The 15,422-nt window shown below is 35.9% G+C and overlaps 1 protein-coding gene across 11 annotated transcripts in view; it reads right to left on the bottom strand.

The window, feature by feature from the left end:
* Window positions 1–15,422, bottom strand: part of CDC42BPA (CDC42 binding protein kinase alpha) — a 188,664-nt gene that overhangs the window by 63,786 nt on the left and 109,456 nt on the right. For 8 of the 11 annotated variants that reach the window (XM_075042495.1, XM_075042497.1, XM_075042502.1 and 5 more), the window contains 9 exons: window positions 15,312–15,405; window positions 14,337–14,537; window positions 13,499–13,747; window positions 10,081–10,160; window positions 8,848–9,014; window positions 8,337–8,459; window positions 3,047–3,180; window positions 1,142–1,384; window positions 793–903 (listed from right to left, as the gene is read on the bottom strand). In XM_075042495.1, the coding sequence (XP_074898596.1) occupies window positions 793–903; window positions 1,142–1,384; window positions 3,047–3,180; window positions 8,337–8,459; window positions 8,848–9,014; window positions 10,081–10,160; window positions 13,499–13,747; window positions 14,337–14,537; window positions 15,312–15,405 (1,402 nt within the window). The remainder of the gene's footprint in view (window positions 1–792; window positions 904–1,141; window positions 1,385–3,046; window positions 3,181–8,336; window positions 8,460–8,847; window positions 9,015–10,080; window positions 10,161–13,498; window positions 13,748–14,336; window positions 14,538–15,311; window positions 15,406–15,422) is intronic. The other 3 variants (XM_075042501.1, XM_075042506.1, XM_075042503.1) reach the window with 2 other exon arrangements.

Here is a 15,422-nt window from a genome sequence, read left to right as displayed (position 1 = left end):
GGCCTAATCTGACATTTTGCACAAAAAGTTTAGAATTATCGTACTGGACGAAACATTGGGAACAGGATTTTGCAGTAAATGAACAGCAATCCTCATGTGGAAATGAAAAAATTTCTCATTCAGTTTTTGAGAAAGTGTAATTTCTTCAGAGCACCGTATAAAACGCTAATCACTGAATAAAATAACAGTTAATATTCTTGGCTTACTTAAATTTCTGCTCCTAAAAACACTTACATGGGTGAGCAATCTCATCAATATAAACAAAGTCTTCATGCTCAATGCTGCTCTTGTGCAAAAATGTCTCAACTTCTGGCTGAGAGGCACAATACACTAAAACTTTTCCTTTACAGTTACATCAGTTGACATCTATTGTGGAGGAAATAATCTTTGTTTTGACTTATACACTGAGGAACAAACACAGTACACAAAACAGCTATACAGAAACCTGCAAATGCTGCAGGTTAATCTTCAAATACTCAACCATCCTGCGCTAAAAAAACCTGCTTTTAACAGGTAAAGTTAAACAAAATAATAATGGAAGCAATTTGGTAAGAACTCATCAACTATTAAAGAAATACGTCAGTGAGCAGTGAACAAACTGGCCTGAAAAGGGCCTTAAGCAAATGTTCATTTTACTGGACAATAATGCGATGCATGCTTGCATTAATATTCAGCATCAACTGAAGTGACAAACCAACAATACCCTTTTGTCCTACATCTGAAAGCAATCAAACAGATCCAAGTCCTAGTTGACTAGTAAGTTTGCAGGTGTTAATATCAAAACAGACTAACCTTTAGCCCTTCTACTTCGCTTTCCAACTGTTTAGAGTACTGTTCACTCCTCTCTCGCAATTTCCTGTCTTTGGATGCCTCAGCAGCTGCGGCTTCAGCTTGGACTTCCAGCTACAAAAGTACATACGCTTTTAATAGGTAGGATTCTTATACTTTTTTTCAAAATTTACTGATGCTTTTCAATGTAAGAGATAAATCTTCAGCACTAAACTGGACACTTCAAATTCTTAGAAATCAAAATCGGTACTGTTCGAAACAACAATCAAGAGTTAACGATTTACAGATAATAAATTACTTAGAAAACCTTACATAAAGCTATTAGATTCTAAACAGTCTTCTCACCACTTACTTCTTTTTTAAGTCTCTCTGTTCTGCGTAACTCTTGCCTTAAACTTTCTACTTTTTGCATCACCACTTCCATTTCTTCCTCCTTATCTCGGAGCTGGCGGGCAAGCTTTTGTTTTTGAGAGTGCAAGTCTGTCAGCCGCTCGTTCATCTCTGAGAACTCCTGCATTGCCAATTTCCGCTGGCTGTGTGCATCTTTCAGCTCTTTGGCTTGGGATTTTAATCTGTCACTAGACTCTGCCAGTTCCTACAGTTTAAAAAAAGAATTAAGTAATAAACCTAGAAAGCTGCAAGGCCAATTCTGTCTTTGGATGCGCATCTAACACCTTCTCCAGGGTGAACAGAAACTACATATTCATTTCTTTTCATGAATGCTTCTATGATACAGATTACGTGCCTCTACAAATAAGGAAAGAGGCCAGGTTTTACGCTACTAAAGTTAGTAAAACTGCATAAACATAAACTAAGCAGGAATTTACGTGGTTATTATAGGTTAAACACAAAGGCTTTCAAGCACTTTCATTAAAATATAAAAATACCTTGCTTTCTTAAATAAAAAATGTCATCAGCATAGTTTTTCAAGAACTACTTAAATGAATAAAAAGAACAGCACTTATCTCAACTGCTAAATGATTAAAAAAAATTTTTTGCATTAACTGAATGGAAAACTCTGCTCTATGAAAATTCCTACTTTAGAAGTTTCTGAAAACTGACCTGCAATGGTTAGTATGATTTCCACACACTGTACCATAACATCAAATATTACAGAAAGTTTCAGGCAACACAACACTGTAGTAATTAACAGCAATATATGATAGTTATCCTTTTAAAAGAACCCACATGAAATAACACTGCTAGCGCTGCGATAACTCTACAGCACAATACCTTCACAAAGCTTGCTGTGTCCTAGATCTGTGCTATTACACTGCAAATGAGGGACCAAAACAGTTTAAATGGTTTAATGATGTTCAGCCAAACCAGAGTAGAAAAAAGAAGCAAGGAAAAGTAAGTCTGAGGATGAAAAGAAGAGCGGCAGGAAGAATTAATATTTGGCACTGTTGACATCTATACAAATTTAAAAGCATTTTCTAAGGTTGTTAAAAAGAGGTCCTAATCACTACAAGTTGTTTTAGAAGAGAGATGGTCTTTCTTGGACAAACTGGCAGCTTTCAAGGTTTTAAGTGCCTTAGGGGTTAAAAGAAACAGTATTAAATACAGCTGGAACATCAACATTGAGTGTGGACTCTAAAATACTGGGCCAATATAATCATGAGGAGAAACAGGCTAATGTATTTCACACCTGATTACAGGCTGATTTAACCATGAATACAAAAAAGCCATGAAAACAGTACATTATAAACAAGAAAACAAGGAATCGGGGAGACAGAGAAGAAGAAATAAACCCCAGTATTCGTTACCCGTAGTTATTTCAAATTACTTTTCAATCTTCATATTTGGGCAATTTTTCACATCTCTCTTCCGGAAACACTTCTGTGACACAGCCTTAATACCATATTCTTAACATTTTTTCCCTGCTACAGTCTCACCCATACTTCACCGTACTTCAGATTAAATTAGTTTTCTGGAATAGTTCTTCTCTACTGTCTTCTAACCACTATCATTACCACCTTAATCTCAAGCTATAAAGCCTTCTTTGCAGCCACCATGCAATTTAGATCATGGAGTTGTTCACTATCTGGAAGCAGTCACCTAGGACCACCCAGCAGTCATATATAAAACATGTTAAATAATGTCCTTGTCTTCAAAAAAGAGGCAGAAAGCAAAGTAGGTCACGTTACACATTTGTTGTCTGCTCATTAATTTTATACTTGAAAGTTATTTCAAGCAAAATGAACAAAAATAAAGTAGTCTTTAGGGTTTAGAAGAGTTGCTGATGAAATGCTTTTACCTTATTAAGATCTTCCCTCTCTTGCTTCAGTGTTCTGACCTGTTTCTCAAAAGCCTTTATTTGTCTGGAAGCATCATCCAACTCCCGCCTTGCAGTGCTGGCCTCCTCAAGTTGCTGTTCCAGCTGACCAGAATCTAGAAAAAGCAGCAGACTTCTAAATATGTTAAGGAAAAAAAAAATCATTATTCTAGAATAGCATAGTTTAGCTGCTTGAAGCCCGTTCCGTATTTGTTCTGGTTTCCATTTAATTGCAAATTAACGCAAATCTTATCTGGTTTAGAATAGGGAGTAGGTTGTTTCAACTGCCATTATTTGCTTTTAACAACAGAATAAAAGGTCACAGCTTGCAAAACAACATAGAAAGCAGTAACTTGTCTTTTCACATTATAATAATCATGCACTATACATAATTCTGTAATGTATGCTTTAACATCACGTATACATTTGACTTTTATGCACTGTGATGTAATATATAATGCATCTTTTATTACACTGTAATTATAAACAGTCCACCTCCTCCCCCCCAAAATTCCCCCAGAAAGAAACAGTAAAAGTAATGGGTCACTCAAGAGCTGGCAAACATTCTCCTGTTGATACACTTAAAATTAAATTCAGATGATTTTACTTATTTCTAGTGTGAAAACCACTTGTGTTTATGTGATCTGCTTTATTACTACTATAAATACAGGAAAACTATTACAGTCAGTTTCTTACCAACTGTCAAATACACAATGACAGTACATTTCTATGCCACAGCTAAATAATGTCATATAAATATGCTCAAATGCTACAACATGGAAAGTTGAAATCCATAAACTATGACAACTGAAAAAGTCTAGGTAAGTGGGTGTTTTTTTTCCCTCCTAGTCCTTCACTTAAAAACAAGAATTTAAAGCAAGATATATATGAAGGTAGGTTAATTCCAAGTTCTGTGAAACCAGTGGACATTTTGCCTTTGATTTCAGTTGTGGCAGGTCTTCAGACCATATGTATTTACCCACAGAACAGGAACCCATCTATACTCTTAATAAGAGCCTTTCACTACATTTTCATAAATGCAACCCTAAGAGACTGGGTCTTGGAGAAATCAAATATAAAAACACATACATTTCTAAGAGCTGTAATTTCTGAAACACAAGAATTTTATAGGCAAATGAATACCATTACCTTATACCCAGACAAATATTCACTATTCTTTTAATTCATTAACTCTTGTTTAAAAATTTAAAAGAATGCATTTAAGTAAGAGATGTAGCTCAAAGCCAGAAATTATTAACTGCCTCTCTTATGTAGTCTACTCTGAAGTCACCAGCAAAAAGAAAGTTTATATATGGCTCTGCTGAGCCAAGATAAATCTCTCTTCCGTGCATGAACTACTTTGTTCCACAGCTCTGTTTTCTTCTTCCATCGCTGCCCTTTACATATTTGGCAATATTAAAGATTCCTCAAAGTCTTCTCCTATGTAACTTAGTGAACGAAAATTGTAACTTTGACCTCAAAAATTGAAAGCATATGCTAGCTTGTCATTTCCTGGAAAACTAGATAGACAAGAAAAATGTATTTTTCTAAGGTCCCCTCGGTGAAACTCCTAAATTTGACGCAATTTCGTGTTCATTTTGTATTATCTTTTTAAGCAGGTGTTTACTCTTAAGGCTCCAGAAGAGGCAGTAAAACAGGTTAAAGAATATAACCAAAAGCTAGTTGTGACATATGTCTCATAAAAGGTAATATTCCATCTAATCACACTAGTTGTTGCTAACATTTTAGCTACTATATGCAAACACTATAGGATGTTACTACATTACATTTAATTAACCAAGAGATGAGCCCAAAGCATAAAGTTCAGCTCTGCACCTGAACCGAACCTTCTTAGTTAATCAGATCTAGGTTTGGAAATTTAGATATTTTAAAGGTCACCCAGAAAACGTGGAACTAGCTCCCCTAAACTTGGAAGCATTCAGATGTGATCATCATTTGGTTTGTGCCTGTATTCTGTCATTAATTTAGTTTTAAAATCTATCTCACAAAAAAAAAACCCATAAAATCAAGCAAAATACAACATCCTCTTTTCTCAATTTTACCAAATTAGCTTGTATTAGTTACAAATCAAGGCACAAATGAATGTCTTCTAACTAATGGCTGTATTGCCTGGACCAGACAAGGCATTCGAGTATACACTGGGGAAGTTGTGTGGTGACCAGGGATGGATTAGACAACTCTACATCTTCCTCACTTGATCACATTATTCAATTCCAACCCAAAAAACAAAAGCACATTCTATCTAGGAATAAAAATACAGATATATATGTGGCGTGAAGCAGAACATTCTTAATGGATACTTAAGGGAAAACCTTCTCAATATTAACTGCCTTCACCAGACAGACTTCCCTTAAATTTGAAAAGGGTATCAGTTGTGTTGGGGAATGTTCCACACCTTATTTATTTTTTTTCATTACCAAAGGAAGAGTAATACCTTTAGCAATGAACTAAAATCTAAGTTACAGCTCAATAGTCAAGAATAAAACATAATTTAAAGCTGATCTTGATGCTTTTCTATGAAGAGCTGGTCCCATTCAAAAGCTGTTCTTGTAGACGTTGCTTTTCAGTGGTCCCAAAGAGCCAAAACCAGAACTGAGGATTGCTGCAGAACAGAGGTTTCTGATTGTGTTGTCTTTTCCTCATTACAGCAGCAAGTGGAGGGACACTGGCTGGAGAGAAACTTCACAAAAATCTTTGTCCTGACATAGCGCCAACATGGCATCACTCAAATCAGAGTGATCCTTCCTGAGCTAGTTAAGCCATGCTTACATCCAAAAATAATGCTTATAGTACAATACAAACCTGCTGCATCATGCCAGAGCAGCTGTCCAACTGTATATCTATAACAGACTTTTTTCAGACTACACACAATTTTAACAGCATATAATCTACATGCTGCAGCTACAGCTCATACATAGCATGCTTCTGCCCCATAACGTAACAGCAGAGTCTAAACACACCAGCTAGAACGTCTGGAAGTTAAGTTCAAGTTATTCTTTCTGTGGGTGTTGCTGCTGGCATTCACTTTCAGGAACTCCATGAAGTCTTTTCACAAATATAAACCAGAAGAAATTTTTTTTAAACTGTTTCCTTCAACCTTTCTTGCTGTTTTTTTTTCCCTTGCCACAGGCAAGATATGAACATACAATAGAGATCCATCTACTGCTACTTGTGTCTGATTTTCCTCTCACATAAAATACAGACATTTTTCTATTTGGATTGACAAGAGGAATCAGATTTGTACTCCCCATTTCTATGGTTCGAGTCCTGATACCTTATAGTCTCTATCAATCTTGTTAATTTTCCTAAATAAAAACCACCTTGCTGTACTTCTTTTCTCTTCCTTTGAAGATGTCTCTGCTCTCCTGATCCTAGTTTGAAAAAACCATTATGGAGCAGGATAGCAGAAGTGCTATGCTATGAATCACTACCAGAGAAAATTCCCTTTAACTTAATTCAGAGCATCAAATCAAGAATAATGAATATTAGTATTAGCAGGCTAAAAAGCTACTAGCTAAACAGACAGAAAATTTGTTCACTAACAGCTACATTCAACATGGTGGTGAAATAAAAGCTCTCCCTCTGGAAGTTCTTAAAACATGAATTGCCTGAATCTAGAAGAGTAAGGCTGGAAAAAGATGGATTTGGATGTATCATACTTCTTTGAATCTTTCCCTAAATGTATCCAGCAGCCTCTAAAAAGACACAGGATACTGGGCTAAGTAGATCTTTGCTTTTTGACTAGTGTGGAAGCTCTAAAGACAGGCAGTATGACATTAATTAAAGTTCAGCTCTTTATCTGCATAGATTTCAAAAACTCTTTTCAAACTTGAAGTACTGAGATACTTGAAAGCCAAATTTTTAGTTATCATAAAATCTTAATGAACTCTCAGAAGCAAAGGAATTAAATAGAAAGGAAATAAATATTCAGTTTCATAAGAAACGATAACTCATTGATAGCAGAGCTGAGAGGTGGTTCTTCCCCCTCTTATCTCCCTTTCCTTGTCTGCTCCTATTGCCCACTTTGTGCTGATTTATCAGATCATAAGTTGATTAAATTCTCTGCATCTAGATAGTTCTTTGTTTGTTTAATTGAGGGAATTAAAGTCAAGAGAGAGTCCAGGGCATGCACAGAGAGAGGAGGGGCCACACTGTGAGCAGGACCCACTTCGGTGGCAGAGTTTTGTTTGGTCTGTTCTGCTGCTCATGGAACTGCAGCCTTATAGCCCATAGTGTCCTCTCATGGAAAACACACTTCACACTACTCCCAGCCACTTGGAAAACTCAGTATCACTGTAGTTTCAGGCACATAGCACACCTCCCAGATAACCCACACTGTTCGAAAAGTACTGTTCCAACAAAATACTCAGAAAACCACATCTCCAGTTTGAACTAGCTTTTACTTCACACCTAGTTACAATGCACTAAGCAACAGCACACCGTAAACCTCTGCAGTTTCAAAGAAAATATAATCAAAAAGGTGATCACATCTCACAAATTTGGCCCTTCCAAGGAAAATTTGACAGAAAATGAGATAATGAAAAATATCAATTGATGCTTAAACCATAATAAATTATCCTTCCACCAAATATTTTTAAGACTATCAAAACTGCTAGGCTAAAGTCTTTACCCCTCACGTTTACTCATGTAAGCAAGAAACAACACCTTCCTACCTTCCAGTTTACTACCTATCTACCTGCATACCAGAGTGCAGAGATGTACAAAGTAAGGAATACTAAGATATGCTACAGTGACTATGACTTCTGAACAGACTGCAGTGACTTTTGATACTGCCAAAACCAAGCAAACAAGTGCTTCATCCCCTCTTGCAGTACACATTGCAGGAGAAAAGAAAGAAGGAAACAAAAAAAGGGGAAAAAAAAAGAAAAAAGAAGAAAAAAAAGGTAGTCTTATGGAAATTGGTCACGGTTTCACAGATTCTCAGGTAGAGCCTGATTCATGTAAATTAGCAACACCACAATTTAGAACTAGTGGAACTTTACCACTAATAATAATATCAGAAGTCATTGAAATCTTCCTTCCCCCTTGCAACTGGAATTATTGAAGTACTGAATATTAACTTGAATTTGTAGAAAATGTTGAGGTACCAATGAAGAGTGAAGGGTAAAATGAAAAGTAAAAATAGACTGGAAGACTCTTTTAGAAAGCAAGGTAAACCTAGCATTACATTAGGAGAAAAAATCTTGTCAAAATACTGTTTCCTGTTACAGTTTTTACATTAATAACATACCTGTTACCTGTTTCTTCAACTTTTCAATTTCTTCTTTCAAACTTTTAATTTCTAAATCTTTGCTTGCTGTTATTGGGCCATCCACTGTTGAATACTGCAGAGCCTGGACTGTCTGGGTGGACTCTAGACAAAGATGGAAGAGAGAGGGACAAATTACACGCCTGACATCTGAGGAGGTCAAAAAGATATCACTGGTAAGTTAACAAGTGCCAAAAGACCCTCTGCTGAGGACTCCACAATCTACAACTACCAAGTGGCAATTTTTCAGTAACTGTCAGCTGGACGAACTAAGTTCTTAGAGGTTTTAAGAATAAAATCTTTATGCCATAGTAACAAAGAGTAACAGAAGTTTAATTTGTCAATGGAAATAATAAAAAGAATTCTTTTCTGCTAGAAAGCATTCCAGGAGGTATATTTATTTTTTTGCACAGTATAAACTGTACCTTACAAAGCTGCAAGCTAATCTAAGTCAAAAAAGTGATTGAATTATTTTTTTTTCTAATGATTATACCTTGCAGTTTTCTGCTAAGTTCAAGCTTTTCCTGTTCTAGACGTCTTATTCTCCTCTCATAAGCTTCTGTTGCTAAGCTGTCCTCCAAAGTTCTTTGAATGCTGGCATCAAGATCCATGGAGGGTGGTCCAGCTGTCAGTCTTAGACAGCTGCGGTCTGAAAGCACACTGGGGGAAAAAAATTAAACAGTATTGGATTTTACAACAGGCTGTGTTTAAAATAATTTAAAAATAATATATCAACCAATAAATAGTTGTTTAAATTGTTAATTAATATGTAATTTATTATACAGTCAAATAATACCTTGTTAGTATGTACTCATTAAAAATTGAATTCATTTTTACCTAGCATGACAGATCTCCTCAATACATTTTTTGTTACATGAAAGTGAATGAACTCCTGATTAAAAATTATCATTATGGACAGTCTACATGAGCCAGATAGAAAAAAGCAACAATCTAGGTAGTTAGTAAGATTACAGTAACAGTTTGTTTTAAAATAATCAATCAACTTTCCCAAATACTTTAACGACCACAATCACAACAAATGGTGTGAAATTATCACATGACAACTAGGGCATATACATATCAGAAATGCTGTGGCTGTCATTCTGTGGATACTCATGTACACATACTGTGACTTATGCAAATAACCCTTATGAAGTCTACAGGACATGTCACATAACCAGCATTAAGCACATGTTTGCAGAAACATAGGCCTGGTTTTTCAATGGTTGTAAACATTATTTATTTTCATAAATGATCAAGAGCATACATGGACTTCCTTGTTACTGTTTAATTTAGCAGTAGAGATGAACATGACAAATACCACATTAATACCAAATATCAATAAAGTAATTTTTAAACAATTTCCATCCAGACTTACAGGAAAGTCAAAGGACTAGAAATAAAACTGTTTTTAAAGTCTAGTAAGCTAAGTTCTTTCTGGGTCCACATATCTGGTCTTAACTTTGTCATATGCAGTTAACTTCATGCATTGTCTGAAAACCACCTTTCTCAACAAAACTCCTCTGAACGCAGGTGCTGACCTTTAAATCCATGTAAATTTTACCTGCAGAGAGCTCATTCTTTTGGACAGACAGCATTTTAGATTATGGCCTAGTAATTTCCTCAGCAAACCACACTCTTTGGTATCTTTTTGCAGTTGGTTTCAGACAGAAACTTAAGATATTATGCAACTATCCTATAGACATTGTTGGAACTCTTAACTTACCAGCTACTTGTATATGTGAAACCCACAAATGGTAAATGATGGCCAGAAAATGCAGTGTGTGATGGTGGAGGCATTGTTTCCTAGAAAAATAATAGGACAGTTGATTAAGTAATATACCACTTGACTCAAAAGAAAAAGATTTTTCGAGCTTAACCATATGTGAAGTGTTAGCGATAGTATTATATTAACTATATGCACAGCCATCCTTATCTACAGCCCAAATGAGAAATGGCATCACCTAAGTCTATTTATAATAGCATGCAATATAACAAAAACCAGCATGCTGGCACAAAAATGCTTTTCTAATTAAATAGGCTATCATTAGAGGAAAGCAGAATATTATGCCTATTAAAAGCCAATTTATTCCTTCTTTTTTCCAAGAAGCTATTAGCACAAAGAGTATCGCCTTTTATTCCCCCTTATACTCCTCTCTGCTATACAGTCAGCAGGGCTTCCTGCCTCTAAATTTACCAACCCCACTTCTGAGCAGGCTCACTCTATTTGGAGAAAACAACAGTCAGACATTTACTAGAAAGAAGTAACACAACAGGGTTTTCTAATCCCATTAGTGCTTTGACCATTTCTTCCTTCATTGCTCCTTTTTCCTGCCAGACAAAGCACTACAAACCAAGACAAATCTTTGAGGTTCCCCTCAGGCTAAAATAACCCTGTTGCTATACTATTCGAACCATTATTAAGTTCTAATATTCTTAAATATCCTGTTAGAAGTTTCCTGTTTAACCCCAAGATGCAAGGGTTTATGTTGCTATACTAGAAATAGCCTTAACAGTCATCGAAAGAAACTCCCTAAGAAGATTATCACACTGAAAGTGCTAAAAGGTTCTAAATTTTAAGAGAAGGTAACATAATGATTTCTTTTGAACAAAAAACCCACCAGTGACATGGCTAGATTATATAAGTACATCAAGTCCACCTTGGTGAGCATTTTGGAAACTAAGGACAAGACCAAATTACAAAGCCCTAACTTTCCACTAACTGATAATAAAAATATCAATTATTACACACTACGGTTAGGAAAAGTAAAATTCTTTACTTCTCTTTATACTTTATTTTCATATTTCATAGATTCAAGTTTCAAAACTGTCTTTACGAATAACTTTAAAGAAGACCAAATGCATAATTGTGTGATTTTAACAGCCCATATGACAGTTTTCAGTTACCACACAGGTAACTGAGTGTTTGTTCTAAAATATCATATCTATTGATAACAGTGTAAGATTCCGTAGAGAATTTGTTTCTTTGCTGATTCTTTGGCAGAGATCAAAAAACTTATTTCTTGCTACTTGTGTAAATTCAACTGTATTATCATACTGACAAAATTATAACTGAATCTATGTCTATCATGCCTATCAGTAAGGCTACTAAACCAAACAGTTAAAAACTAAAAACCTGCAGAACTTAGGCTGCCTAACACCACTGGTTTGTCCTTTGTGTTTATGTGTACTTCTAACATATTGTTTGAATTTCATTATTACGTATATAATTTTTTCATGGGACTACAGCCTCATTCCAAGTTCAGGCAGAACAATAACCATCATGGCTTTTTCAACACTGCCTTTTATCTTCAGCACTGGGCATTCCTCATTTGCTGTATGCCATTCAAACCTTGCAAAGAATTTAAAAGAAAAGAAAAAGTCTCATGGGCTTATCTGTGGTGCTGACTTCCGCAATAGTAATGCAAGTATGTGAACCTTCCTCACAAGATGTGTATGAAAGACAGCAGGAAAAACACCTCCAAAGTTACATAGAAGAATTTGGGGGGAAGCAATATTAAATACAATGCCCACTAGTTGACGCAAAAATGTAAAACACCCTCAGTCATGCAATGCCTCAGGCTAGGTTTTTTTCAGAGATGCTAGGTGCGAAAAGAAATGGTAAAAATATAACCTTAAATTAAACAAAACCAAAAAAAACTACCTTCACATGTTTCAAGTGAGGAAACTGAAAATGAAGCTCCAGAAACTAGTGTTCATCTTGAACAGTTCAATGGCATTGCTTTTCACCCCCAAAGTCTAAAGCAAATTAAGAACTGGACTCCATTTTCAAGTCTGAGTCCAACAACTCGTCACAGGAGCATTCTTTCTTCACCTGCAGCTCCCTGCTTCTTTACAACAGGGCAACATTCACACAACACAGGCACCTTTTGAGTGCCTCAGCTGGGAGATTAGGCCCTAAAATGGAAGACCCCCAGGGCCAACATTAGAAAGTATGAATAACCTCTAAAAGGTATTTCAGCTTCACAAACACAGCTTCACAAAGACTTGCTACACAGAGCATCCATTCCTGCTACCCCACCCTGATAGCTGTTCCTGGACAATATAATGTGCAAACAGATATCTGAAGACTGTGTAAAAAGTTTTAAGATAAAAATACTTTAGTTGTGAAGGGAGATGAGCAATACCAGATGCAAATAAGGAAAAACTGGGGGGGGACGGACGGACAACAGCGGGGAAGCAAGTTGTCCTAGGCAGCTATACTGATTCGCTTAATTTGGCTATATGAAAGGACTCTGAGACTTAAAGGTCCACACCACATATGTCTACCACTGGATTTCATCTAGTCAAAGTGTTTTGCATGTTTTACTGTGCAGTTGGAAGAAAAGGAATGCAAATAATGATCGTCTTGCCTGTATCAATTCAGGTTGCCTATCACTTATTTGCAGGTCCAGGAAGCTCAGTGGAACTGAGATGCACAGGCAGTTCAGAAAACAAAAGCTAAAATGGTGAAAATAATTCACCTTGCATGCAAACAGCAGGTTTCTGCATCTTTCACACACACACACACACACACACCCCCCGCAAAGTATTTCTAAGGAGACAACACAAGGCATTCCTCTGCTGCTAAAGACCTCTATCATTTGTCAAACTTCCTGTTCAAAAGCATAGAAACACTAAGGTTGTTAAAAATCAATAGTTGCAAAGCTTTTTAAGTAAAGGCAAAATCATTTCTTTATCACTAAGACTGTTCCTGAAAAAGTGGCTGTAACTTTTCTCCTAAATTTCCCCAAACTCAACTGAAGTCAGAAAATAAGCTGGAAGAATTTTAGTGGGAATGAACTGAATGGAATCTGACAGAGATATGCGCAATTAGAGTAGAGCACGACAATAAAATGCATTATGCAAACTTAGTAGAAGTCTAAACCATGCTCTGCTAGAAATACTGTGTCTTGCAGACTATCTACATGTAAATATATTATTTTTTGTAAGACACGGACACTAAGAACTTGCTACTGCAAGTAGCAGATATATGTATTTGCCCCACAGTTCTTCAAAGTAGCACTTATTTGTTATTTATGCAGGACATAGTGAACACACTGAAATAAACTGCCATTTACATGTATTTTGTTATAAAGTATACTACAAAAGCAGATTCGTCAAAACGTGAATTCTATACTTACAGAATTTTTTAAGCAATCATCATCCACATCGAAGTTTGATGTATCAGTGGGGCTGCTGACTTCTGGGATATAAGGTGCCTCACAGTTTCTAATGTTGTCCCAATCAATCCCAGCAAAAAATGGATGGTTTTTAAAGTCTTCTATGCCATTTTGTCCAAGTCGATGCTCCCTGCTACAAATGAGCCTTCGGATGAGGTCCTTTGCACTTTCAGAGACATCTGTCACTTGGGCAGGAAACTGAAACCTCTCCTTAAAGATTAAAATAAGAGAAAGTAGTTTATTACCAAGAAAAAGTTGGAAAAATCACCCTTTTTAGTGAAAATCATTATGTAGAAAAAGAAACGTGCAAACGTTCCAGCTCTTAAATACATGCAGTAAGGTTTCTAGGAAAAAGACTTCTCCAAAGGATAGAAACTATTGAAATTTTTTGGTTTCCTAGTTTTTCTTCTTTATTTAAATTTCTCTTACACTGTTGACTTCTACAGCTACCTCCATGTGGAAGAACATTTAAGAATCTTCTGCATAAGCCAACCAATGGATCCACCAGAAGAAAGTAACACAAAAGGAGTGATGTAATGTAGCCAAGATTTACTCCACAGAGTGAACTAACAGCCATGTTTCCAAATCCAGACTTAGTTTTGAACTGCTTTATCCTACAGCAAAGTCATCTGCAATTCATAACCATAAACCTAATATATGGAAACATATTTTTTGTTTTACATTTATGAACGTTAACATAATTAGTACATAAAACCTTGTTTTTAAGTAAGTCTTCAAGTTACCCTATTACTTATTAAAAATTAGCTTAGAGAGAGACAGAAAGAGAAAGTGCACTAACTTTGTGGTTCATTATTTTCCCATAGGTCTCCACCAAGGACTCAGCATAAAAGGGCGTTTCTCCATAAAGCATTTCATACATGCAAACGCCTAAGGACCACCAGTCACACTCGGGCCCATACTTCCCTTTTCCATCTTCCATGGCCTGCAAGATTTCTGGAGAGATGTAGTCAGGTGTTCCAACTGCCACTGAAGATTGAACCTGTAGAAGTTACATTTCCAGGACTAAAATCAACTTCCATCATTACGGACACTGTTTGTGGCACTGTGCATGTATATAAAAATTTAGCCTAATGTTCTGGTTGTAACAGTAACAACTAAACACAAACAAAGACTTCTAAATTCATTTAAAAATACTTAAGCATCCATAGCACTACATTAATAGGCATCGTGATAATATACTTTTGCTAAACTCTTACAAATATTTAATAACAGAGAAAGAACAAAACTGTCAATTCTTAGGCTTAGAACTGTTAAGTAATTATAGATTGGGTAATCACATATATTAACTCAAATACTTTGTAACACTCTGGGACATGATTAACATACTGGAATTACATTCTAGTCACACCTACTACATACTGTGCAAGTTTAAATATACTACAATTAGCACATCATCATATTTCAGTACCTCATCCTGCTTATACTAAAGCTTACATTTTCAATACAGATCAGAGCTCAGAGCTCAAAACTGAGAGATTCATAGTTCATCAACAAACACCTACTCACTACTGATAGTGCAGCTTCTCTTTATTTATTCAGGAGTTGACTATATGCATCTAAAAAGCTTTTAATACACAGTAAATCCAAGCAGTGTGCAGTCATACTTTGAACCAAGGTCAGTTACATACCAATACCATTACAATTCCATTTCATTCAACATTAGACACCTTTTCTCGTTATTAGCACACATTTTAGTAGCTAGCAAAGGACTGAAGAAAAGGTGTTTAGGAATATATCATTCTTTCTCATTTACCGTTCCATCTTCCATCAGTTTCAGACAAGAACCAAAATCTGCTAATCGAATATGTCCATTCATATCCATCAGGATGTTGTCTGGTTTAATATCCCTGCAATTAAAATACAT

This window comes from Buteo buteo, chromosome 12 (assembly GCF_964188355.1).
Source record: "Buteo buteo chromosome 12, bButBut1.hap1.1, whole genome shotgun sequence".
Taxonomy (NCBI): domain Eukaryota; kingdom Metazoa; phylum Chordata; class Aves; order Accipitriformes; family Accipitridae; genus Buteo; species Buteo buteo.
Note: the sequence above shows the minus strand (reverse complement) of the source record. Positions and strands in the feature narration are given on the sequence as shown.